The 26,356-nt window shown below is 52.9% G+C and overlaps 1 protein-coding gene and 2 long non-coding RNA genes across 9 annotated transcripts; 2 read left to right on the forward strand and 1 right to left on the reverse strand.

The window, feature by feature from the left end:
• The first annotated feature begins 454 nt into the window (after nt 1-454).
• LOC135276755 (uncharacterized) lies at nt 455-7,877 on the forward strand. The gene is made up of 2 exons (XR_010344293.1): nt 455-715; nt 2,698-7,877. It is a non-coding gene; the product is annotated as an uncharacterized LOC135276755 (long non-coding RNA).
• LSR (lipolysis stimulated lipoprotein receptor) lies at nt 550-19,747 on the reverse strand. 6 transcript variants are annotated; one of them, XM_012438169.3, is made up of 10 exons: nt 19,618-19,747; nt 18,107-18,451; nt 9,092-9,211; nt 6,460-6,516; nt 5,746-5,892; nt 1,991-2,161; nt 1,783-1,842; nt 1,554-1,685; nt 783-1,411; nt 550-692 (listed from the first exon to the last, which is right to left on the reverse strand). In XM_012438169.3, exons 1-10 carry the CDS (start codon nt 19,724-19,726, stop codon nt 657-659), a joined length of 1,806 nt encoding a protein of 601 aa, XP_012293592.2. In that variant the 5' UTR covers nt 19,727-19,747; the 3' UTR covers nt 550-656. The 6 variants fall into 6 exon arrangements, with proteins under 6 accessions (XP_012293592.2, XP_012293600.2, XP_012293617.2 ...); XM_012438177.3 differs by having other exon boundaries at nt 1,554-1,682; nt 19,618-19,726; XM_012438194.3 differs by lacking the exon at nt 6,460-6,516 and having other exon boundaries at nt 1,554-1,682.
• On the forward strand, nt 19,738-25,527 carry LOC110569467 (uncharacterized). 2 transcript variants are annotated; one of them, XR_010344294.1, is made up of 3 exons: nt 19,738-20,335; nt 21,048-21,167; nt 23,387-25,527. It is a non-coding gene; the product is annotated as an uncharacterized LOC110569467 (long non-coding RNA). The 2 variants fall into 2 exon arrangements; XR_002479550.2 differs by having other exon boundaries at nt 19,738-20,011.
• Nucleotides 25,528-26,356: the final 829 nt, after the last annotated feature.

Consider the following 26,356-nt stretch of genomic DNA (forward strand, 5'->3'; position numbering starts at 1 on the left):
GGGACGGACGCGCGCCGGGGGGAGGCGGCCCGGGAGCGAGCGCGCTGTCTGTCTCCGAGTGCGGGCGGGCGCGCGCGCGGTTCCGGGGTTCCGCGGGGCGTGAGGTCACCGCTCGCTGCCCGGGTGGAACGCGGGTCCAGATGGAACGTCGGGGGACCCGGAGCAGGGGCTTGGGTCGCCGGGGGCCAGGCGGGCTGCCCGGGATTGGAGACAGTAAAGTAGGTCGGTGGGAGGAGGGGGGAATGGGGTGGAAGGGGAGGGGGTGCGCGCGCGCGCGCTCCCGGAGGCCGGGCTACCGTGCGCGAAGGTGGAGGTCCTAGGCGCATGCGCACGCCTGGGCGGGGCCGGGGCGCGCACGTAGGCGGGCGGCGGTTACTCCGGGCATGTCCTCCGGCCGGTGGCGCGGGTGCGGGCCGGGCCAGGCCGGGTCTCTTCCTCTCGGCCCGGGACTCAGGCGCCCCCGGGACGCGGCGTTTTACAGACACACATGGCAGCAGCCCCGGCACCCCGCCCCGCGCAGCTGAACAAACGCTTCTCTCCAGACCGAGGCCTTGTGATTATACGTTTTATTAGACTCGGGAGGGGCATGGCAGGGCTTAATCAGTATTCCTTCAAATTAAAAAAAAAAGTACAAAAGCTACGTAGAAAACGTCAGATCAGACGACTAAACTTTCCCGACTCAGGGCCAAGTTCTGCAAGGGAGAAAGGAAGAAGGGTATGAGCCGCGGGGACCGGCTGGGGACCCAGGGGCGGTCTGGACGCTAGGCGGGGGCGGCCCTCACCTTCTTGAGCCTGCGCTCGCGGGACGCCTGCGAGTCGGTCTCGGAGTACGGGGGTGGCGCGGGCGGGTAGTAGGCCTTCTCCTCCTCCTCCTCCTCGTAGGGTCTCCTCTCCCCGGGCCCCTTCTTCCTCACGGCCTCCTCCAGTAGCCGCCCATCATAGGGGGGGTCCCCAGACCTGGAGCCGTTGTCCCGAGGGTCTCGGGTCCGGTGGTAGTGGGACCTGGGGTCGGCAGAGGGGCGCTCCCGAGACCTGAAGTCGTCGTAGTGGGGGTCCCGGGAGCGTGGGGAGTCCCTCGAGTCGTCTTGGTCGTAGAGGTCGTCCCGGCTGCGGCTCCTCGGTGGCATGTAGGCCCGGCCTCTCCTCCCACCACTACTCGGGGGAGACCTGCTCCCTGACTCCGCGGAGTTCGGCAGGGTGAGGTCGTCCAGGGCATCCACGGAGCGGGCCCGGGGCCGCCCGGCCCGCCAGCCTCCGCCTGGCTGCTCCCTGGGGTGCTCCTGCTCCCATCCCCTGGGACTCCGGGGGGCGTGGCTACCCCACTCCTCATCCCGGATCGGGGTGAGGGCAGGGCCCCGGGAAGGCCGAGATCGCCAGTCGTCCTCGTGGAGGGAGGTGACTTCACTCATGGCTGCAGGGAAGAGGGGTGTCACTGACTGCTGGAGGAGCCCAGGGTCCAGGGTTTGCACAAGCATCCCTGGGGCAGGTATCAGGGAGTCATGCTTCCCCCCACCCCACCTTAAAAGTCCTCAGATCCCAAGGCTGCGCCTCACCCCGCTCCACACGGCCATTCGGTGGGCCAGGTCGAGAAGGGTCGAAGTTGGCCAGCTCCTTCTCCATGTAGTACAGAACCCGCATGGAGTCATCTTGCTGGTTGGCCTGAATCCTGTAGCCACTTCGGACTTCTAGGGATAGGGTGGAGGTGGTTGGTTTGGGAGGATGGATCCTGGCCCAGCCCTCTCCCTTAGAGGTACATCCAACCTCAGGATGATGGATTCTCACCAGAAGCCGCACTGCTGTCTGTATCCCGAAGCAGGGGTATGTAGGATCCTTGGCCACCAGCTAGGGGATAGTGGCTGTCAGTGGCTGCTCACCCAGAGCAGAGCCCCTCCTTAGCTCCCAAGACCCTCCTCCTCCCAGCTTCTGCCCCTCAGTGTCCAGATGCCCAGCACACCCCTACCAGCTGTTCCTGCTCCCCACCCCCACTCACCTGAGCTACTCCTGTCAATGTCTCCAGGGTACCCTCCAGGGTACCCGTTGTAACCACCCATGGGAATCATGGCTGGTGGGGGCGGGGTCTTGGCAGGAGACAGGTGGGCATAGGTGCTGGGGGCATAGATGCTGGGAACACCTGAGGTGGCTGCTTTGCCAGCAGCATACACTGTGAGGACAAAAATCAACATGAGAAGGTGGGCCAGGCAGGAGCCAGGCTGCCCCACACCCATCAGGTTCCAGAGGGACCTGGGCCTGGACCTCCTTCCCAACCTGCCCTCTCCACTGTAGAGCTTCCCTGGGCACTTAGGTCCCTGCTGGTCCTCATTCCATTTCTGCAGCATCCCTGAGCCTAGGGGACACCAGCTTCACAGAGATCCCACCCCACTTCCTTGGTGATTTTTCAGGCAGTTCAAGACCCCAGGGTGGCAGGACAGTGTTTAATTTAACCTCATGGTGATTTGCAAACATTTGTCAAGCAAAAGGTTTTACCTAAAATTCCAACTCTCCAGCTAACTTACTGGAAGAAGTGGCCACCCAGGGCCTGTGTGTTTACAGCGCAACAAAGCTGCCCCTTTAGGTAAAGCCCAGGTGCTGGGTCCACCACTGTCCCCACAAGCGGAAACCAAATATCTTCTTTGGTGGCCAAGCTCCTGCTCTAGAAAAAAAATGAGTCAGCTGGGAGACGTACGTCTTGCCCACCAGGTCACCTTCCGGACCTAGATGCAATGGCAGGAGCCCGGAGTTAACTTGCCTGTCCCAGCCAAGCAGCGAAGTGGCCACACCCACCAGGCTCTAGGCTTGACAGCTCAAGGTAAGATCCTCCTCCTTTCCTTTTTCCCCAGGGCAAAAGGCTTGCAGAGTTTCTGGGCCCTAGGTAAGTGGCTTCCTCCCTGGGACTCCAACAGGAAAATGGCAGGGGGAGATGGGCTCCAAGAGGGTGCTTCACCTCTGATTTGGTTTGGAAGCGGAAGGCTAAGTGCACAGCCTAGAGGAAGCCTCTTCATTAGCTCAAGCAGCCTGCAACTTCATAATCAGCAGTGGGACCTGCTGCCTCCTGACGGGTGGGCAAAGGCTGTGGCAGCAGCAGAAGTAACAGGGCCTCTGCCAGGGAGTTAATGGGGCCCCGGGTTGGGGTAACAGGGTCCTCGGATGGAGGAAATGTGGTGTTGGGATAGGGGAATGTGGCATGGGGACCAGCATTTGCAGTCCTGGGCCTAGCTCTGGTCTTCGTGGGTTCACTGCAAACTTGGTCGCAGCCCATCTGTGAAATGGACCTAACACCCACTTCCTGAGCAAAGAGCTGTCAGCTAAACACGACAAAAGGGAAGGGAGGGGATGGCCTGCATAAGCCTCCAGGGAGCAGTGGAATTTTTTCAGGGAAGTGATCTTTGAGGAACCAGGTTGCACACTACTGAGCTCAATGACTATAAAATTAGTCAGCGACTTCAAATGCTCATAACACCCCATAAAGTCGGGACCTTACAGAGAAGTAAATAGGACTCGGAGAGGGAACGCTGCTTCTCCAGGGTCACCGTGCTGGCCCTGAGTCATTACTGAGGCTGACAGTGGCGGTGCCCAGCAGCTGGCAGGCGTAGAATATTTTATATAGATCAGGCCCCAGGCTCAATGCTGTGCACGAGCTCACCAAACCCCCAGATGCACCCAGTATGGTGAGCTCTGCCATAAGCCCCATTTTATAGGGGAGGACACTGAGCGTATCGCTCACTGGGTTTCTGAGCAGGAAGGTGTCAGGCAGGCTTCAGCCCTCCACCTGCCCACACTTGCAAGGATTGCCTGGTACTTCACTGTTCGTATATCTTGGACTGCGTGCAGAGAGGCTGGTCTACCCAGATACCCTCCCGAAGGAAACCAAGGACTGGCAATAGCTGTGGTCCCCAAGGAGGGGAAACAGGACAGCAGCCGGAGGGACGCTGAAGTGTCCATCAGTGCCACCTAGTGTACACCCTGGGGCCCTGGTGTCCCAAGGCTGATGGCTGTGACCACACCTGTCAGCTCCTCTGTGAAAATGTCCAATTGAGATATTCACCGACATTCACAGAAGAGAGGCAGGAGCAAGTCTTTGTCAATTGCACGTCTGACTCGTCTCAGAGTTAGGTCTCTGTCTCTCTCTCCCATCTTCTCTTACCTTCCCCTGCTTGGTTTGCTTCCTTCCCCTTTAGCTCTAGTCCCACAGCGAGTCCCAGGTCTCACAGGTACCCATGCTGATGTGGTAGATATGTCCCTAGACATAGTAGCCGGGTAAAATGTGCAGCATTCCTGTGGATATGTGTTTTCAAAAATTTGCTTACCTTTGGCTGGGTGTAATGGCTCACACCTGTAATCCTAGCACTTTGGGAGGCCAAGGTGGGCCTCCTGAGGTTAGGAGTTCAAGACCAGCCTGGCCAACATGGCGAAATTCCGCCTCTACTAAAAATACAAAAATTAGCTGGGCGTGATGGCAGGCGCCTATAATCCCAGCTACTCAGGAGGCTGAGGCAAGAGAATTGCTTAAGCCGGGGGACAGAGGTTGAAGTAAGCCGAGATTGTGGCACTTCACTCCAGCTTGGGCGACAGAGTGAAACTTTGTCTCAAAAAAAAATTTTTTTTGCTTAAATTTAAGGCCAGGCGTGGTAGCTCATGACTGTAATCCCATCACTTTGGGAGCCTGAGGCAGGATCACTTGAGGTCAGGAGTTCAAAACCAGTCTGGGCAATGTATCAAGACCCTGTCTCTACAAAAAAATTTTTTAAACTGGCCAGCATGGTGGCACATGCCTGTAATCTCAGCACTTTGGGGAGGCTGACATGGAGGATCACCTGAGGTCAGGAGTTTGAGACCAGGCTGGGCAACATAGTGAGACCCTTGTCTCTACAAAAAAAAAAAAATCAAAAAATTAGCTGGGCGTGGTGGTGTGCACCTACAGTTCCAGCTGCTCCAGAGGCTGAGGCAGGAGGATTGCCTGAACCCAGGAGTTTGAGGCTGTGGTGAGTTATGATCGCACTACTGCACTCCAGCTTGGATGACACAGTGAGACCCTTTCTCTAAAAAAAATAAAATTTGCTTAAATCATGTGGTGTTGTAAACCTTGTTTTCTCACCTTTTTCACTTAAGATTTGTTTTATTATTACTTTTTCTGAGACAGAGTCTGGCACTGTCACCTTTTCTGAGACAGAATCTGGCTCTGTCGCCCAGGCTGCAGTGCAGTGGTGTGATCTCAGCTCACTGCAACCTCTACTTCCTGGGTTCAAGCTATTCTCCTGCCTCAGCCTCCTGAGTAGCTGAGATTACAGGTGAACACCACCATGCCCGGTTAATTTTTGTATTTTTAGTAGAGACGGGGCTCTGCTATGTTGGCCAGGCTGATCTGGAACTCCTGACCTCAAGTGATCTGCCCATCTTGGCCTCCCTAAGTGCTGGGATTACAGGCATGAGCCACTGTGCCTGGCCTAGATTTGGTTTTTAAAGAGGGCTTTACTTTTATACGAATAGTATCTTGTACTGTTGGACATTTTTACCATGTGTATGGATTATACTTCCAAAAGGAAAAACAACATGAATAAAAACGAACTGTAAGTTCAAGGAAGTAAATGACAGTCGAAAGCAGCAGACCCTCCTGAGCCTACTTCCCCCACAGGCTGGATTCACCCCCTCCAGACCAACACCACTGTCCTGGGGCAGGCGGATGGCCACCTCCTCCCCTAGGGCCCAGAATGTTGCCCGAACCAGGGTGGCCGTGAGCGGGGCACTTACGGGCCTCGGGGCAGCAGCACTTGTCTGGGCAGCAGGGGCACCTGACGTAGCAGCAGCAAGTGTGTGGGCAGCACTGACACCAGCAGATGCCCAGGAGGAGGAAGACGAGGAAGACAGCCAGGCACACCACAACCACGAAGAGCCAGTCTGCAGAGAGAGAACAGGCCCTGAGCCCGGAGGCCTGGGAGGGAACAGGGCTGATGGCACAGCAGCAGGGGCACATGGTGCGGGGCCAGCACTGAGGTCGGGGACTGTTTGCAGAGCTCACCAAGGAAGCTGCAGCCCTGGCTGGATTCTCCGTGCCAGAGGCTCGGCACAGCACACTCCCCCGTCTAAAATCCCAGCCAGTCCCCAAATTAGGGCCCTCCCCCAGGTGCAAATACACAAGGCAGAAAACAAGAGGCAGCCTGGCCAGAGGGAGACAGACTGTAGCCCCTAGACGAAAGAGAGAGCCAGCTGCCCAGACACCACACCAAGAGCACTGCAGGTGCCAGTCACAGAGCCCCGGCCTGCACCCCAGGCTCTCCTCAGCCCAGCCTAGCCCAGCCCAGGCCCAGCACCAGGCCACTAGATGTCTCAGAGTCACAGGCCAGGTTAGTGAGGGGTCCACAGTGAGCAGGGTTTAGTGGGGAGGGGGATACTAACTAGAGTCAGAAGCAGTAGGTAATGTGTAGGAGCTCCTGAGAAGCCCCACTCAGGACCCACCCCCCGTACCTTCCATGGGCCCCGCCTGAAAACCAGGTAAGAGCTCAGCTACCCCCGAGGTCCTCCCTGGAGGGATAAAAAAGAAACAGATTATGCTGGCCAGAGCCAGCCCAGGCCACGCCACCCCAAAAGCCCAGCTCCAGGCTGGCCAGGTGGAAGGTGAGCCCTCAATCGGGGAGGGGCTGGTGGGGCTGAAGCCCTAGCGCATGGCACCTACCCTCCACGGCCCAGATGTGGGTGCCCATAGGTAAGAAACTCCCATTGCAAAATCCACCTGTGTCTCATGCCATGGGGGCTCCAGCACAGATCCCAGGGGGCTCTGAGGGCTCTACCTTAGCTTGGGTACCCTAAGTTTTCCTCATTTATAGGTCTTAGCACCCCAGAGGGCTCCAACCAAGGTGATAGGGATGTCCTGTTCCAGCCGGCACAGTGCCCTGGGGCCCACGAAATAGACAGGATCTCGGCTCTGTCGCCCAGTCTGGAGTGCAGGGGTGCGTTCATAGCTCACTGCAGCCTCAACCTCCTGGGCTCAAGCAATCCTCCCACCTTAGCCTCCAGAGTAAGTAGCTAGGACTACTGGCATGTGCCACCACACCTGGCTGAAATAGTTTTATTTTACAAATCTGAAAAAAAAATTAATATTGAATAATAATGAGCTATCTTTATGACAACATAATCATAATTTTTTTAGAAAACAGAGGAAGGGACCCATGAAGGCAAAAATGCCCACATATGAAAGTCATATGTGGTCCTGTGTCTGGGACCCACGAGGTCTCCCTCTCCACTCATGCACTGTCATATTCGTGCGTCTCAGACCCGGTTCTGTCTTCCCTTGAGTGGTGAGGGCTCTGAGCCCCACCAGTGCTGTGTCTGAGGGGCCTCCACAGGCCCAGTTCTGACCCACGAAGCCCTCCCCAGAGCTCACTTGGCACCACAGGCCCTTGCAACAGGACAGAGGCATGTTGGTGGCGGCTCTGAAAGCGTGGTCCCGTCTCCTAGGCCAGAAGAATGCTAAGAATAACACTAAGATGTTACTTGCCATTTTCACTTGTTCTGCCATGAATGTACAGTGGAGTTTCCCAGGCTCCCTGATGCCATCATTACCCTGATACCTAATGGACTATATACTTGTGTGTTTGTGTGTATGTGTGTGTTTTCTTTTTTCTTTTTCCTGGTACCCAATATGTAGCTAAGTGTGTGTTTTCTTGAGCCAGGGTCTCTGTCCCCCATGCTAGAGTGCAGTAGCATAATCACGGCTCACTGCAGCCTTGACCCTCGGGCTCAAGTGGTACTCCTGTCTCAGCCTCCTAAGAAGCTGGGACCACAGGTGCACGGCACCACACCTGGCTAATTTTAAAGTTTCGTGTAGAGTCGGGGGTCTTGCCATGTTGCCCAGGCTTGCTTGTGTGTCCTGGGCTTGAAAAATGTCCTGATTTGCATTCCTAATACATTAAGCAACATATAGACATAAAACCCACAGAAACAAACAAAACTCTTAGAGCCCTTCAGTAATTTTTTAGAGTGTAAACAGACCCGGAGACTAAATTTTGGGAACTGCTGATGCCAATGGTGCATTTTACCGAAGAACATGCCGAGGTTCCTGGGTCACGTTACACGTGTTCCGCCCCTCACACATGAACTTTCGGCCCAAGTGCCTCCCAATTGTGCTCATTCACAAATGTGAAGATGGCAGTATACAGCCTGGCAGCGTCACTCATGCAGAGCACATGCCACATGAGACTCCATGTGTTGGCTTACAGGAGGGCATCTGGCTGATGGCAATGTCCCCCAGCACATGGAGGGAGGCTTCCCAGCCACAAGGATACCCCATCCTGCCCCTGGGTGTCTGGAGTAGGCCTTGTTTCAGCTGCACTCAAACTTACACACACTCTGTGTGTGCCATGCAGCGCCATCCCAGCAGGGCACACGGCAAAGCCACTGTGCTTGGCGAGGGAATTGGGTAAGATGAGGCCCTGGGGATGGAGCAGGAAGTGGGGCCAATTTTGCACACCATCAACTCCCTCATTCACTGCCCATCAACTCTGACCACGTCTGGATTTTTTTTTTGAAATAGAGTCTCACCCTGTCACCCAGGCGTGAGTGCAGTGGCGTGATCTTGGCTCACTGCAACCTCCACCTCCTGGGTTCAAGAAATCCTCATGCCTCAGCCTCCCAAGTAACTGGGATTACAGGTATGTGCACCATCATACAAGGTAATTTTCATATTTTTTGTAGAGATGGTTTTGCCATGTTGGCCAGGCTGGTCTCAAAACTCCTGGCCTCAAGTGATCCACCCGCCTCAGCCTCCCAGTGCTGGGGTTATAGGCATGAACTACCATACCCAGACCCCAAGTCTGGATTAAAAAAGAAAAAAATGAGACTTCAAAGAGGCAGAGTCTCCAATTCTCTCCAGTCTTCTCTTCATTTGGCTTGGCTGGTTGGAGGCACTGTGGGCCAGGGGTCCCTGCCTGGGGTGCAGGGCACGGGGGAGCCTAAGTGACTGGCAGAGCCCGGGGGACAGCAGAGCACGCGACAGAGCCCAAGAGGGTAAGCTGCTGGAGGGCAGAGGGTGGACACGGGAGGGCAGACAGAAGCGGACAAGATAAAGGGCCGTGCCTCCCCCTTCCCACACCTTACTCACCAAGGACGATGAGCTCTGCGTAGGCTTCGTTGTTCCCCTGGAGGTCCTGGGCTGAGACCACAGAGCAGTAATACACACCGCTGTCCCCCCATGCCGTCTGGTCAAAGGTCAGGTCAGCATCTGGGTCAGGATATTAAGGCACTTTAGCCCTTCCCAGCACCTCCAGGAGCGGGCAAGCGGCGGGCTGGGCGGGCTGCGGATGAGCAAGTGCGTATGCAAAGATTCCTACCAAGGGTGTGCGGCCTTTTATGATCCGTTCTAAACACCTGGGCTACTGCAAGAAGTCTGAGAGGCGGGGCCGTTATCACTCCTGTTTTGTGGATGATACATCAGGTCTAGAAAAGCTGGACAGCTCTTCGGTGTAGAGCAGTAATGGTGTCCTCAGAGCCTGAGGTTTTTTTCCTTTCTTTCAAGATGGTCTCACTGTGGTCCAGGCTGGAGTGCAGTGGTGTAATTATAGCTCACTGCAGCTTTAACCTCCTGTACTCAAGCAATCCTCCCACCTCAATCTCCATAGTAGTTGGGACTACAGGCACACCCCGCCACGCCCAGCTTTTTCTGGCACGCAGTGGCGCCATCCCATCTCAGCTCACTGCAATCTCTACCTCCCAGATTCAAGTGATTCTCCTGCCTCAGCCTCCTATACAGCTGGGATTACAGATGTGCACCATCGCACCCAGCTAATTTTTACATTTTTAGTAGAGATGGGGTTTCACCATGTTGGCCGGGCTGGTCTCGAACCCCTGACCTCAGGTAATCCGCCCGCCTCAGCCTCCCAAGGTGCTGGGATTACAGGCGTGAGCCACAACACCCAGCCTATTTTTTTAGTTTTTATTTTTATTTTTGTAGAGACAGGGTCTCGCTATGTTGCTCAGGCTGCTCTTGAACTCCTGGCCTCAAGTGATTTCCTGCCTTGGCCTCCCAAAGTGCTGGGATTACTGGCATCAGCCACCGTGCGGGCAGCCTGTGCTTCTCAACTTACACCCATCTCTGAACCACCTCTCAGAGCCTAAGTCTGAACTTCCCTAATGTGAACTGCCACCCACAGGGCCTAGTGTAGACCCCAGGGACGGGTGTGGAGATAAACAGGCCAGATTTTAGATACCAGGAGACACCCAGGCACCCATAAGGAACGCGTATGTGGCGGGGGGAGAGACTTACCCTCCCAGTGCCTCAGTCCCTCCCCCTCCCCTTCCATCCCCACATTCCAGGTCAGGCCCAGGGCTTGGGGACGCTAAGGTCTGAACCTGCAGGCAAGGAGCTTGTTCACTGTGCCATCCGTCAAAGTGTTTTGGCACATCCCGTTTCCTCTCTGCTCCTCAGGCCCTAATTAATACCTTCAGCCTTGCACCAAGTTAGGACTGGCCACCTACCAGGCAACTCTGCCTTAGGCCACTGGGGAGTGGAGGAGTCTCCAGGTGGGCATCTGCCCTGGCAGGAAATGCCCTCCGCTTCCCAGCCTCTTTCCTCCCAGCCTGACCTGCCTGCCACCTTCCCGAGGACATGCTGCCCTCCTGCACAACAGCTCTGTGACAGCAGCCACCATGCGTGCCCCAGTCCACAGCACCTGGCACCCCCAGGCCCGTCAATAACTGCTGAAGGAATAAAAGAACCCTTGCCTTCTTCCTTCTTCACAAGGAAGTTAGTTTTTATTTTTATTTTTGTAAAGACAGGGTCTTGCAACGTTGTTCAGGCTGCTGTTGAACTCCTGGCCTCGAGTGATCCGCCTGCCTTGGCCTCCCAAAGTGCTGGGATTACAGGCGTGATTCATGTCTACAGAAAAGTCCTCTTTGCAACAGTGCCTGGCTACAACATTCCAGACGCCTTCCCTAAGGTCCCAAGGCCCTTGGTACGACATGGCCTCTGGCTACTGTGCCAGCCTCACCCTTGCCATCGCCTTGGCTCTGGATTTGCACTATCCCCCGCCACGGGCTGGGCTCCTGCCACAGCTCCCCAGCCCAACTGCTGAAATCTATCACCCAGCTTAGGGGCCAGCCATCCCTTGCCTGCTGAGAGTTATGGGCTCCAGGAGGCAGAGCCCTGTCTGTCTCAGTCACTGCTGGGTCCGCAGTGGCTGACACAATGCCTGGCCACGAGCAGAAATGAACACGCTCTTGGCCAGGCACAGTGGCTGACACCTATAATTCCAGCACTTTGGGAGGCTGAGGCGGGCGGATCACTTGGGGCTGGGAGTTCAAGAGCAGCCTAAGCAACACAGCAAGACCCTGTCTTTACAAAAACAAAAATAAAAACTAAAAAATAGGCTGGGCGCAGTGGCTCACACCTGTAATCCCGACACTTTGGAAGGCCGAGGAGGGTGGATCACTTGAGGCCAGGAGTTCAAGACCAGCCTGGCCATCATGGTAAAACCCCATCTCTACCAAAAATATAAAAAAAATTAGCCAGGCATGGTGGCACATGCCTGTAGTCCCAGCTACTTGGGAGGCTGAGGCAGGAGAATCACTTGAACCCAGGAGGCGCAGGTTGCAGTGAGCTGAGATTGCACCACTGCACTCCAGCCTGGGCAACAGAGCAAGACTCCATCTCAAAAAAAAAAAAGTAAATGAACCCCCTTCTCTCCTCATGCTAAAGTCCCTTAGCTTTCTTCATCTGTCCCATCATTCTGGGCACATGACTATATTCAAAGACACATTTCATTCATTCGTTTGCCCTTCAACAATAATTACTGAGCGCCACCTACGTTCTAGGCAGTATGAGAGACGCCTGGTACACCAGGCACAGTTCTCAACCTGCAGCCGCTAGACCCTGAGGTCAAAGTTATTTTCCTAACAGTACTAACTGTGGAGTTTTCCAGAGGTTATGTGACATATGACAGACGTCACAACAGACTGAAGCAGCTTTGAGAAGCCAGCCTCTTCTATCTAGCCAGGCTTCAGACACTTGCGAAAAAACAAAACCACGCCACCTTCTCATTAACAATGTTTTGTCTGGTTTCAGAAAATGATTATTTTTTTTCCTAAAAGATATGTTATTTATGTTAATCTATGAATTTTTTGTTATTTAAATTATTTTGTAAACTTTTCTCAGTCTGCTACCTATGAAAACAAACTGTCTGAGCTTTTTTTTTTTTTAAAGAGATGGAGTCTGGCTCTGTTGCCCAGTGCAGTGGTGCAGTCTCGGCTCACCGCAGCCTCCGCCTCCTGGGTTCAAGCAATTCTCCTGCCTCAGCCTCCTGAGAAGCTGGGATTACAGGCACCCGCCACCATCCCTGGCTAATTTTTGTATTTTTAATAGAGACAGGGTTTTCACCATGTTGGCCAGGCTGGCCTGAAACTCCTGACCTGAAGTGATCTGTCGCCCATCTGGGCCTCCCAAAGTGCTGGGATTCCAGGCACGAGCCACCAAGCTAGGCCTGAGCTCTTAATTAACTTCAAAACTAAGGGTGTCAAGAGGTCTAAGCCCAAAACATTTGAGTTCTAAATCCTTGCCCTTGCCCTTCTAGAGCTCAGATTCTAACTGGGAAAGACAAAAAATATAACACTGTCACATATCAGACAGAGATAAGCTGTATGGAGAAAACGAACCAGGGACGGCAGAGAGTGCCAGGCATGGAGTGGGGGCTGTGCCACTTTAAACAAGGAGGCCAGGGCAGGGTTCCGGATACGATGACCTTCAGAGCAGATGTAAAGGGGTAGAGGACACGACTTCCCCTCACGATCAGGCATCTAAGCCACTGTTTTTTGTTTCTTTTCAAATTTTGAGATGGGATCTCCCTATGTTGTCCAGGTTTATCCTGAACTCCTGGCTCAAGTGATCCAACTGCCTCAGCCTCCCAAAGTGCTGGGATTACAGGCGTGAGCCACTGCCCCCGGCCCCCACCGTTTATTGAGCTCTTACTATGTGTTGGGCCCCTCTGCACACATTCTTTCATCGAATCCTCATAGAGTTCTTTTTTTTTTTTTTTTGCAGCCGACGCCGCCCACAGCCACAGCAACGCAGCCCCCAGGCCCACCTCAGGGGCCACGTGGGTAGCAGCAGCGGCTGAATCCTCATAGAATTCTAAACTAGGTTTTCCTAAGTCCTCCAGGTTTGCCATAATGCCCTCTTCGTCTATCCTTTTTCCACCTGTATCTTTTTTGAGAGGGCCTGGCTTTGTCATCCAGGCTAGAGTGCAGTGGTGTGATCGTGGCTCACTGCAACCTTGAACTCCTGGGCTCAAGCAATCCTCCCACCTCCAGAGGACCTGGAATTACCGGAGTACACCATCATGCCCCCCTAGTTTATTTTTTGTGTTGCCCAGGCTGGTTTCCCAACTCCTGTCCTCAAGCAGTCCTCCTACCTCGGCCTCCCAAAGTGCTGGGATTACAGGCATGAGCCACCAGTGTCTTCAGATCAGACCCTGACTATGCCTCTGCAACACTGGAGCTCAAGGGCTGGTCCCTGCCGTAAGGAAAAGAGTGGACAGGAACCCCCTGCCATGGCAAATACATCATATAGGCCAGGGGTTGAAATCTGGCTTCTCATGGGCCAAGGCTGGACTTCACTGTGTTTTGTTTGATCTGACATTTTCAAAACCCACAAAAAATATAGTTTTCCGGCTTCTTTTGATCCATCCTAAGGCCTGGGCGCACCTTCTTCCTGCAGGGCGGACCCTGTTCCTGGTCCTGGGCTGGCCCTGATATCACCCGGGCTGAGCACTGCTTTCATTGTTCTAGGCGCAGGGAGAAGACGCCAAGATGCCAGCTGTCCAGTGGGAACGGCAGCCAGGCCTCCTCTGCATTGCCAGCCTCTGGTTTCTTCTTTATACACCACAGAGGTGACCTTCATGATTTCAGAGGTCCCGTGGGCTCTCTGCTCCAGTGCAGCTGGAGGTGGGGGCACTTGCACCCCAAGGAGCCTGAGGAGGTGGAACAGGGCCTCCTGTCCAGGTGCTGCTCCATCACTCAAAGCATGGAAGGATGGAAGCAGGGCAGGAGCCACTTGACCTGAGGGATGCCTGGAGTGGACAGCCTTTTAGTTCACCCAGGACTATTTTCACTTTTAAAACCAGGACAGGCCAAGCGCAGTGGCTCAAGCCAGTAATCTCAGCACTTTGGGAGTCCAAGGCAGGCAAATCATCTGAGGTCAGGAGTTTGAGACCAGCCTGGCCAACATGGCGAAATCCCGTCTCTACCAAAAAATACAAAAATTAGCTGGGCATGGTGGCACACACCTGCAGTCCCAGCTACTCAGGAGGCTGAGGCAGGAGAATCGCTTGAACCTGGGAGGCAGAGGTTGCAGTGAGCTGAGATCACGCCACGGCACTCCAGCCTGGGCGACAGGAAAAAAAGAAACAAAAACAGCACAGTGGATGACAACACCACAGGGAGTCCACTTTTCCCCATCCTCAAAGCTGAAATGGAGGAAGCTCCTGTGGCTACGGGGTTTCCTGAAAGGACGCACACACACAATGGATGTTTACACTCAGGGCCGCTATCAAACACGGGCCCAGGTCGGGGCATCTGAAAGACCCAGGCCTGTGAGGCCCCTGGAGCATCCAGGGCCCCTTCCCCCAGATGGAGCCTGGGGGGTCATCCTGCACTTTTGTGCCCAGCAGAGGCAGCACCCTCAGTATTTGGGTTGTCCTGGCAGAAGCTGAGCAATCCTGCCTGGTCCAGGTGGGCACACTCCCTGGGTTACAGAGGAGGGGGCCTCCCGTGACCTCAATGACAGCTGGATGCTCGCGGCTGAGCTGCCCACAGAAATTCAGGGCAAGCGAGCCTGGTGCCTCCCCTGAAACAGGACTGACAGGCTCAGACCTGGAACCCGGCCTCCCGTCTCTCCTCTAACAAAATGTGCTCCAGTTCCTGGCTTCTTGGGGTCTGCAAAGGGATGCTCCCTCCCGCTCTGCCCCATGCCCAATTTTAAATCCTCGTTTAAGACAGTGAACACACACTAAGACATGGGGTAGGTGAGCCTTCATCCCTGGCACCCTGCCCCTCCTCTTCCTCTCCACCTTCTAGGTTCTGTAGGGCCCAGGCCCTTCTCAAATCGTATTTGCAGCCCAAGTCATTCCATGTAGCACATCACCCAGTGCTATTTTCTTTTCTTTTTGAGACAGGGTCTCACTCTGTCACCCAGGCTAGAATGCAGTGGCACAATCACAGCTCACTGAAACCTCGACCTCCCAGGCCTGAGCAAGCCTCCCACCTCAGCCTCCTGAGCAGCTGGGACCACAGGTGCATGCCACCATGCCCAGCTAATTTTTAAAATTTTTACATGCTGGGCATGATGGCTCAAGCCTATAATCCCAACACTTTGGGAGGCTGAGGTGGGAGATCACGAGGTCAGGAATTCGAGACCAGCCTGGCCAATATGATGAAACCCTGTCTCTATTAAAAATACAAAAATTAGCTGGGTGTGGTGGTGCACACCTGTAGTCCCAGCTACTTAGGAGGCTGAGGCAGGAAAATCGCTTGAACCTGGGAGGTGGAGGTTTCAGTGAGCCGAGATCGTGCCACTGCACTCCAGCCTGGGCAACAGAGCAAGATTGCATCTCAAAACAAAAAAATTTTTTTGCAGACACAGAGTCTCATTTTGTTGTCCAGGCTGGTCTCAAACTCCTCAAGTAATCCTCCTGCCTTGGCCTCCCAAAGTGCTGAAACTTACAGGCATGAGCCACTGCACCCAGCCTGGTGTTATTTTCTTTGCAGCACCTAGTACTCTCTGAAATTCTCACACTTTCTTTTTGAGATGAAGTCTTTTTTTGTTGTTATTGCAGAAAAGTGATTTATTTAGGCAAAGAAAGAAAAAGGAGGAGAGAGAAAGAAACAGCTAGCTCCCACACTGAATGAGAGAAAGAAAAGACGCTCTCGCAGTGAGTGAGAAGGGTTCCCAGAGGGAGAAAATCAGAGAAGGAAAACTCCCCTCACACTGAGTGAGAGAATCCAGAAAGATGGAATCCAGGAGAGGAAAGACAGCTTCCACGCTGGGTGGAAGGGGACCCCAGAGGGGACATCCAGGAGGGAAGAAAGCGCTCCCACTATGTGGGAGGGGATTCCAGAGAGCTGGAAATCCCCCTTTTTTTTCGAGACAGAGTCTCACTGTCACCCAGGCTGGAGTATAGTAGTGAGATCTCGGCTCACTGTAACCTCTACCTCCTGGGTTCAAGTGATTCTCCTGCCTCAGTCTCCTGAGTAGCTGGGATTACAGGCATGCGCCACCACAGCTGGCTAATTTTTGTATTGTAGAGACGGGGTTTCACCATATTGGCCAGGCTGGTCTCAAAATCCCGACCTCAGGTGATCCACCTGCCTCAGCCTCCCAAAGTGCTGAGATTACAGGCATGAGCCACCTCGCCCAGACTTTGAAAGTCTCATATTCTTTCTTTATCTGCTTATTTACTGCCAGTCTCACCCCGCCATAATGTCACCTCCTTGAGGAGAGAAACAGCCATCCCAATCACCTCCTCTATCCCCAGCACCAACGACACATAGTAGATGCTTGATAAATCCCAAATGAACGAAAGAATGACTGTTCCTTACTTCGTCCCAACAGGTACTTCCTATCAGGAGGCAGCATTACGGTTAAGAACAAGGATTCTCAGGGCTGCCTGGGTTCAAACCCCAGCTCCAGACCTTGACTTCCCATGTGCGCATTTACACAACTTAACCTCTCTGTGCCTCAGCTGTCAGGAATGTAGAGGACTCAATGGGAGAATGTGTGTGATGTTCCTGGCAAGTCGCAGGCTTTCTCCATTAAGATCTCTTGCCCCCGCAGTTCACTCCTGCCACCTCCTCTGTGAGTCCTCTGCAGACCACCCTAAGCAAGCAAAGGGATTAGGAGCTTGGCCACTAGACCCAAAGTGGCCGAGTTAGAATCCCAGCCCTGTTACCAGCTATGCGACCATAGGCAAGTTACTTTCTCTCTCTGGGCCTCTGAAGATAATAATAATAGAATCTATTCAACTAGTGTGCGTCTGAGTTAATCCTTCGGAACCTGGATGAGAGCTTAGCACACAATAGGCCCTTTATAAGTTGTTACTTAGATAAATTTTACTTCTTTTTTTTTTTTTGAGACGGAGTTTCGCTCTGGTTACCCAGGCTGGAGTGCAATGGCACGATCTCGGCTCACCGCAACCTTCGCCTCCTGGGTTCAAGCAATTCTCCTGCCTCAGCCTCCTGAGTAGCTGGGATTACAGGCACGCGCCACCATGCCCAGCTAATTTTTTGTATTTTAAGTAGAGATGGGGTTTCACCATGTTGACCAGGATGGTCTCGATCTGTTGACCTCGTGATCCACCCGCCTCGGCCTCCCAAAGTGCTGGGATTACAGGCGTGAGCCACCGCGCCCGGCCTAAATTTTACTTCTTACTGCCCGTATTATTAATATGATTATAGAACAAACCGCAGCCTCTTCTCTCCATTACCCAGTTTTCTTCATCTTCAAGCACTTGAGTGTACGCTGTGTTTGTCTCTCACTACAGTGTGGGCTCCTAGAGGGAAGTGGTTTGATGATTTTGTTAACAGCTGTATTCCCAGGGCCCTGATATATGGCAGATGCTCAAAAAGTCTTCGTTGTTAAATTAAGGAATGGAAGGATAAGCAGAAGGAAGAATAGTAAAATAGAATTGCTCCCATCAGGCTGGGCATGGTGGCTCACACCTGTTATCTCAGAACTTTGGGAGGCCAAGGCAGACAAATCATTTGAGGTCAGGAATTTGAGGCCAGCCTGGCCAACATCATGAAACCCCATCTCAACTAAAAATACAAAAATTAGCCACACGTGGTGGTGCACACCTGGAGTCCTGGCTACTCAGGAGGCTGAGGCAGGAGAATCGTTTGAACCTGGGAGGCAGAGGTTGCAGTGAGCCGAGATCGCACCACTGCACTCCAGCCTGGAGTCCAGAGTGAGACTCCATCTCAAAAACAAAAAAAAAGAATTGCTGTCTTCATTGGTTCTTTCAGACACTGGCACTCAAGAGCTTTCAGATGGGGACTCCAGGCTGTGTACAAGGGTGCCAGCCCCACCACCCGAGCAAGCCCAGCCTCACCCCCCTGGCCTGGCCCAACATACTTCCGGTGATGGTAATCCTCCGGCCCTGGTAGTAGTCTCCCAGGGTCACGGCATTGCCCTGCTTGGTGGCCACGACCCTGACGGTGCGCACGCTGTCCTGGCACTCCACGTAGGGGTTGTAGCCTGGGTTCCCGGCTGCGAGCTGGGCATTGAGCTGGTTTTCCACGCTGGCCGGGGAGAAGGCATCGGCGATTCGGTCCCGGCAGAAGGACTTGTACTTCCAGATGACGATGGGTGGCGTGGAGGTCGAGGCCATCTGGTAGGTACAGGGCAGGGTCACGGGCTGGAAGAGGATCACCACGTGGTAGGGGTTGGGCACGGTCACCTGGATGGCCCTGGCAGGGGCTGAGGGCAAGAGGAGAGTCAGGGATTGCTGTGAGCTCAGGGAGGTGCTTCAACAGGAACGCCACTTGTCACCAGCTTGACACTTGCAAGTGTGTGGTTTACAGAGTGCCTGGCACACATTGTTCCTTAATCCCCATGACTGGTGAGGCAGCCACGATAATCATGCCCATTTTATAGACCCGTGGGGCTGAAGTGGCAGGTACACAGTGGCACAGCCAGTTTCCTTTGGACCCACCATCCCTCTTCCCAGCCTGTGGCCTCTGAGCCATGCCAGTCCCCTCTTCCCTTTGCCATTCACCCACAGCAGGGGACCTCTGTGTAGGCTGGGCAGGCAAGCCCAAATAGCTAGGTCATGCCCCCAGCGCTCAAGGCCCCACTTCGAAACCGACTACCCAGGGTCTTCTGAATTTGGAGGCAAAATCATAGAGTTGTTTGCCTGAACTGCGTTGCCATGGAGTGACTAAAGCCCCCACAATATCTCCATCAGCCTCCCACCACCTCACCCTACCCTAAAGTCACTTCAAATGACTGCGCCAAAAGTGCTGAAAAACCTCATCCCCACCCAAACATCCCATTCAGGTGAAAGCCTGCCAGCAGAAGTCTGTTTCAAGTCCCTAAGTCCATCCTACCAGACTCTTACGCACGGATAATCCGGAGCCCGCGGGAGGTGGGTGGGGTGCGGGGGATGGGGAGTCCCCAGTCCCACACCCACCCGAGGCCTGGGCATTGTTCCTTCGTCTTTCTCCCTCTAGGAAGCGTCTGATCCAGCCCTGGCGTGCCCTCTCTCCGTTACTACAACACTTAGAAATCCCCGGGTGCGCCCAAGCCCCATCCTGGCTTTTCTTTAGCCAGTAATCAGAGGCCCTCCACTCCCTCCCCACAAAGAGTTCCAGGCTCCCTGCCGCTCTGGGTCTCACCGTTCAGGGAGTTTCACTTCCTGCTATCTCCCAGATAAGGGCGGGGGAAGCGTTCCCAGGCACGGATGGGGAATTCCTCTCACTCTGGCACACAAGAGTTCGCCCAAGACCAGGGGATAGGAAGGTCCCAGGCTCTGCGACCCCCTGCTTCCCGCGCCCCAGGCGCCCCCGCCGCCTCCCAACTCCATCCATCCCCCCTCTACAGTGCCCTCCGCAGTTCCGCAGCGTCAGGGACCCCGTGCCCCGTACCTGTGCACCAGGTGCTAAGCAGGAGCCACAGGAACACGACCGCGTCCCGGCCTGGCGTGGCAGGGTGGGAGCCCAGCCCACCGGAGAGTCCGCCGGGCACCAGCGCCATCGCGGCAGTCTGGGCGCGTCTAGCCCGCGCGTCCCTTCCCAAGTAGCTAGAGGGTAGGGGGCGCGGCACGCACCAAGGCCAGGAGGGGTGCACGCTCCTCCCCTTCCCGCTTCGGTTCCTCGTCCCTACTCCAAGCCCATCCTGCCGCGTTCTAGAAGTTTTAATGAACGTAAACGACGTGGATAAAGGGCACGCTTTCAGATTTGGGGGAGAAAAGTGCTTGACCCACCGCACTTCTCCGAGCCACTCCACCCGCTGCGCCCTCCTGGAAATGGTTCGGCCCAGGTACACAAGGGTGGGAAGCCTTGGGCTGGGCTTATGGGTGGGCGGCGGGGAGGGGCTCCTCCGCCTCCCTCCCCGGAAGTGGGCTGACCCAGGTGCGCTCCGGCCCTCAGGGCATGAACCAAGTGACTGGCCCGCTGGGAGGGTGCCTGCAGACCACAGGTCCCGTCCGCACCTCTCCTGCTCCGGCCAAACCAAGCGCACCGAGATTCACGAAACCGAGACCCAATTGGAGCGATTCACCTGTTGAAATAGGGCGGGTCCCGCAGCGCACCTGTTCCCTCCCTACCCACACCCCTCTCCCCGGCTGGCGATGGACCCGCCTAGGTGAGCCCTGCCGGGAGGAGCCAGTCTAAACAAAGTCCTGGCTCGGAGAGACTTGTCGGTGGCCCCTGACTTCTCCATTTCCACTGGGGCTCCTACTGACCGCGTGGAGTGGGGGGCGCTTCGGGCCTCGTGCGCCTCCCAGTTAGAGGACCTGAAGAACCCTCTGAATTCCCCGGAAGGGAAGCTCTGCCCCCTCAGGGGCGCTCGAGGGGAATCAGGCCCAGGAAAAGTTGGAATTCCACTTCGGAAGTTTCCGCCATCGCCCCCACCCGTTCCCAACTCGTGGTTCGGCCCCTGGGCATCCCTACCCCTCAAGGTCAGCCCTCCGGAAATTCTGGCTCTTAAAGGGACCGAGCGGAGGCGCGGGGCCTGGGACGGGTTTCCGCTTAGGAATTCCCGGGGACCAGCCACCTGCACCCAAGGGCGGAGGCGCGGCGCGGCGATTAGCCTGCGCGGCGCTGGGCGCGACTCTGCTGTCTCCAGGTGGCTGCGAGGGGAAGCGCATCCTAGGGGAACCCTGGGCGCTTTCTCGCTTAGACTCCCCCGGGACGCCAACTGGCCACTAGCTTGTTTCCGTACCAAGGCATGTTTTGTTCTAATGGCCCCGTTAAAACTCCAGCCAGATCACGTCCACCTGCTCCCAACCCTCCTGTGGCTCCTCCTTACTCTCAGCAGAAACTGACCTTTCCTCTCTTACCTCACCTCCTCCCAGTCTCTGGCTTACTCAGCTTCCGACACACTGAGCTCCTCGGTGTTCTCAGATATGCTTCTCACAGTCCTCGGAGCCATCGCCCGCGCTTCCAATGTTTCACCATTGAGTATGATGTTAGCTGTGAGTTTTTCATAAATACTTATATATATGTGTGTGTGTATATATATAAAGACGGAGTTTCACCATGTTGGTCTGGCTGGTCTTGAACTCCCGACCTCAGGTGATCCACCCGCCTTGGCCTCCAAAGTGCTTGGATTACAGGCGTGAGCCACCATGCCCGGCCTTTCATAAATACTCTTTATCACATTGAGGAATTTCCCCTGTATGATTAATTTTCTGGGTTTTTTTTGAGACGGAGTCTCGCTCTGTTGCTCAGGCTGGAGTGCAGTGGCACGATCTCAACTCACTGCAACCTTGGTCTCCTAGATTCAAGAGATTCTCCTGCCTTAGCCTCCTGAGTAGCTGGGACTACAGGCATGTGCCACCATGCCCAGCTAATTTTTGTATTTTTAGTAGAGAGGGTTTCACCATATTGGTCAGGCTGGTCTTGAACTCTTGGCCTCGTGATCTGCCCCCCTTGGCCTCCTAAAGTGCTGGGATTACAGGTGTGAGCCACTGTGCCTGGCAGTTTTCTGTTTTTTTTTTTTTTTTTTTTTTTTAATCATGAAGGTGTGTTGAATTTTGTCGAATGCCTTTCTGTATTAATTGAGATGATCATGTGTGTGTTTTTTTCCTTCATTCTAATAATGTGATGTATTATACATTGATTGATTTTCTTATGTTGAACCACCCTTGTATTCCTGCATAAATCATACTTGGACATGGCGAGTAATCCTTTTAATATGCTAATGGATTTGATTTGCCAATATTTCGTTGAGGATTTTTGCATCCATATTCATAAGGGATATTAGTCTGTAATTTTCTTTCCTTGTGATGTCTTTATTTGGCTTTGGTATTACGGATATACCGGCTGCATAGAGTGAGTTAGGAAGTGTCTCCTTCCCTTCAACGTTCTGGAAGTTTGAAAATGATTTGTGTGAATTCTTCTTTAAATGTTTGATTGAACTAACTCATGAACCATCTGGTCTAAGACGTTTCTTTACTATGTGGAAGACATGGTTGGTCACACCAAATCAGCATTCTTTTCTACAACTCTCCTGTATACAAAACCCTGATTTCATTTGGGTCTGCAATGGCTTTTCTGGTAAGAAAAAGCTGACCTTACCCAATCCTAGGAACAAGAGCTGGTCATGGGCCCCAATCCTGGCCAACAGAACGTGAGAAGAGAACTGATGTGAGGATTCTGGAAATGGTTTTATCTCTATGATATAAAGGAAAATACCAGAGGAAAAACTCCTTGTAATAGATATTAGCCATAGAAATCATTACTGCCATTTGCCAAAAGTTTCCTGGAAATAGTAGAGTTCGATTTCTTTCGGTGGATTGGTGGTGCCATGTAGCTGTTTCTGGCCAATGGTTTGTGAGCAAGTGACGTGACATGTGTCACTTAAGGGCAGAGCATTTAATGTAGACCTGAAATCCTACAGAGATCTCTTTCTTTCTCCTTGGAAGAAACTGAAAATGTTTGAGATGGCAGTTGCTCCATCACCCTGGATCCCTGAGTGATTCTGATACCAGTGCACAATGAATAAGAAGTAAACCTTTCTTGTTTTATGTTATTGAGACTTGGGGAGAGTTGTTTTTGTTTTTGTTTTTTTGAAACAGAGTTTTGCTCTGTTGCCTAGGCTGGAATGCAGTAGCACCACCTCAACTTACTACAACCTCTGCCTCCCTGGTTCAAGTAATCTTACTGCCTCAGCCTCCCAAGTAGCCGGGGCTGCAGGCGTATGCCATCACACCTGGCTAATTTTTATATTTTTCGTAGAGACAGGGTTTCACCATGTTGGCCAGGCTGGTCTTTTTTTTTGAAACGGAGTTTCGCTCTTGTTACCCAGGCTAGAGTGCAATGGCGCGATCTCGGCTCACCGCAACCTCCGCCTCCTGGGTTCAGGCAATTCTCCTGCCTCAGCCTCCTGAGTAGCTGGGATTACAGGCACACGCCACCGTGCCCAGCTAATTTTTTGTATTTTTAGTAGAGACAGGGTTTCACCATGTTGACCAGGATGGTCTCAATCTCTTGACCTCGTGATCCACCCGCCTCGGCCTCCCAAAGTGCTGGGATTGCAGGTGTGAGTCACCCACCCGGCCTCTTCTTCCTCTTTCTACTGGTCATAAAGTCGTTTTGTCCCATTCCATCATTAAATACTGGGCATGTGGAAGGCCAATAATTTGCCTTTGTAGTTTGCTTGTTTTGATTTAGGCTCACCCATTTTGTCCAGCTCCTGTGGATATCTGACCTTCGACCCTACAACCTATGACAAGCCACTTGATGACATGAACTGAATTGCACTCCTGAAAGCACAGTGGAACAAGGTTCATTCCATTGCCTGGGCTGATCCTCAGTTCTGTGAGTGACTTCACAATGCCCAGGGAGTTCCTAGCCTCCTTCCTCAGCCTTGGTCCGCCTTGCTGGACACCCTGTGGCTGCTTAGCCTTTCTCGCCCCACTCTGTGGGCCCAGATGTTAATCAACTGTGCCTACAAGAACCTCTGCCAGCGAGCCCTCCTCTCGGGCAATGATGTTGTCCTGAAGTGTGACCATCCCATGGCACTCTGGTACTTCTCTTCCATTCATGGGGAAGATCCTTCTCTGCTTAATTCAATGCCTTACATAAGGCAACTGCCTGGAGGCAGCCTCCAGTTGACCAAGCCTGAGCCCTCCTAGACGGGCCTCTATCGCTGCCAGGGCATTGATGATACCCTCGTGATAGAATACGAAATCGACTTCCAGGACATTACCACCCTTCATGTTACGCACAGGAACCTGAACCAAAAACCCTTGCAGAATGAGACCCTGAGCCTGGATGGCGAGGTACTTGTCTTTACCCACTGGGACCCCTAGCAGGACTGTAACCGCTGTGGGGAACCGGGTGAGCGCAAACGCCTGGGGTACTGCTACATTGAGGAGTCCCTGGAAAATCCCATGCCCTGCCGGCTGTATCTGAGAGACGAGAAGATGCAATTCAGTCACATGTGGCCGGAACTGCAGGTGGAAGCCTGCCATGTACCCTGCAACCCCATCAAGGAAATTCACCAGCCATACTTCATCTATGACATTGACCAGCCCGGCAAGTGGACGAACATGTGGCTCACCTGCCCCTTGGCCTCCATCTACAGGTGACAGGACCAGGGCCATAGCCCTGCCTTTGACCCTCACCCAGGCTTTCTTTTCCATGCTCACCTGGGCTCCTGGGTTACCTTCTAACAGAAAACCGGGCTCTTTCTCCCGGCCCCTAAGCCTGCATGGTGGGTCTGTGCAGGAAAGGGTCTCTTCATTGGCTTGCTGAGATATGCATTCAAGCAGAATTTCCCCGTGTTTCCTCTGAGTGTGCCCTGGGCAGGTGATGTTAGGGATCCAGAAATGACTAACAAAGACCTAGTTCTTGTCTGAACAGGCGTCTGATATTCAGGGGGAGGCCAAATGTAGAATCTAGAGACCAACCTACTCAGGCCACGGGCTCACGCCAGTGCAGACACTGATGTGATTTCTGCCTCCTGATCGGACCCTGGGGGATACAATTTATCTATCCATCCTTGCCCCAGTGCTACAGTGTCTTTTTCTTTTGTTTGTTTGTTTGTTTGTTTGTTTTGTTTTGTTTGAGATGCAGTCTCACTCTGTTGCCCAGACTGAAGTGCAGTGGCACAATCTCAGCTCACTGCAACCTCCATCTCCTGAGTTCAAGCGATTCTCCTGTCTCAGCCTCCCAAGTAGCTGGGATTACAGGCACCCGCCGCCAGGCCTGGCTAATTTTTGTATTTTTAGTAGAGATGGGGTCTCACTGTGTTGGCCAGGCTGGACTCAAACTGCTGACCTCAAGTAACCTGCCCTCCTCAGCCTCCTAAAGTGCTGAGATTACAGCATGAGCCACCGTGCACGGCCCACAGTGTCTTGTCATGCCTTTCAGTTAGTCATGATGTTGGTAGCGTTTCCCAGCTTTGTTCTTCACGATTGCCTTGGTTATTCTTGGCCCATCGTATACAAAATTGTGGAATCAGTTTGTTGTTTCCACCCAGCTCTTTTTTTTTTTAAATAAGGACTTTATTGAATCTAAATATAAATTTGGGGAGAATCAATATATATTCAGTCTTTAGTCTTCCGATCAATGAATGTGGCAAAGACTTCCATTATTTAGTCTTTATTTTCTCTCAGTAATGTCAAGTTATTAATGTAGAGGACTCACATATCTCTTATTATATTTATTCCTAGGTATTTAATTTTTTCATACTATCACACGCTGATCTTTTAAATTTTGTCTTTTAATTCTTTGTTGCTTGTATATAAATCATATTTAATATATGACCACGTGTCTAATTTTTCACTTGTATCTTACCTCCAGTAAAATGCCGAATGGAAAAGGTGATAGCAGAAATACTTGTGTTATTCTCAGTATTTAACTATGAAGCTTAATTTAGCCATAGGTGGTTTTTTGTCTTGTTTTGTTTTTGTTTTTTGTTTTTTGAGGCAGGGTCTCACTCTGTCACCCAGGCTGGAGTGCAATGGTACAATCTCGGCTCACTGCAACCTTCGCCTCCCGGGTTCAAATGATTCTCCTGCCTCAGCCTCCCAAGTAGCTAGGACTACAGGTGCCCGCCACCACACCTGGCTAATGTTTCTATTTTTAGTAGAGACAGGGTTTCGCCATGTTACCCAAACTGGTCTCAAACTCCTGACCTCGGGTGATCCCCCTGCCTCAGCCTCCTAAAGTGCTGGGATTACATGTGTGAGCCACTGCACCCAGCCTGCCCTAGGTTTTTAATAGAAACACTTTATCTTCTTAGAAAATTTCCTTTTGTTCCTAGTTTGCCGAAAGTTTTGAGCCATAAATGAATGTCGAGTTTTATCAGATGCTTTTTCTGTATCTACTGAGATAATAATATGGTTTTTCTCCCTTACTCTGTTAATGTGAATTACATTGATTGATGTTCAAATATAAACCCAAATTTGCCTGCCTGAAATAACCTAATTTGGTCTTTATATTTATCCTTGTGTAAAGAAAATCACTGGAATCAATTTGCTAATATTTTCTTTGTGATACTGTGTCTATGTTTATGAAAGAGATTGACCTGAGCTTTTCCTTGTTGTAATGCCCTTATAAGGCTTTAGTATAAGGTGATGCAGGTCTCACAGAAGTGTTCCATCTTTTTCTATTTTGGGAAAAGTTTGGAAGATCAATCTAATTTATTTTATTT

Source organism: Aotus nancymaae, unplaced genomic scaffold, assembly GCF_030222135.1.
Source record: "Aotus nancymaae isolate 86718 unplaced genomic scaffold, 86718_ANA_hifiasm-v0.15.2.pri h1tg000028l, whole genome shotgun sequence".
NCBI lineage: Eukaryota > Metazoa > Chordata > Mammalia > Primates > Aotidae > Aotus > Aotus nancymaae.

What these genes read in the sequence shown, in the direction of transcription:
- LSR (XM_012438169.3), bottom strand. Translation starts at nt 19,726, where the DNA reads ATGGCGCTGGTGCCCGGCGGACTCTCCGGTGGGCTGGGCTCCCACCCT. An exon ending in AGACAGCAGTGCGGCTTCTG is followed by an intron (nt 1,686 to 1,782) that starts GTGAGAATCCAT and finishes CCCTATCCCTAG; the next exon opens with AAGTCCGAAGTGGCTACAGG. An exon ending in GCGAGCGCAGGCTCAAGAAG is followed by an intron (nt 693 to 782) that starts GTGAGGGCCGCC and finishes TCTCCCTTGCAG; the next exon opens with AACTTGGCCCTGAGTCGGGA.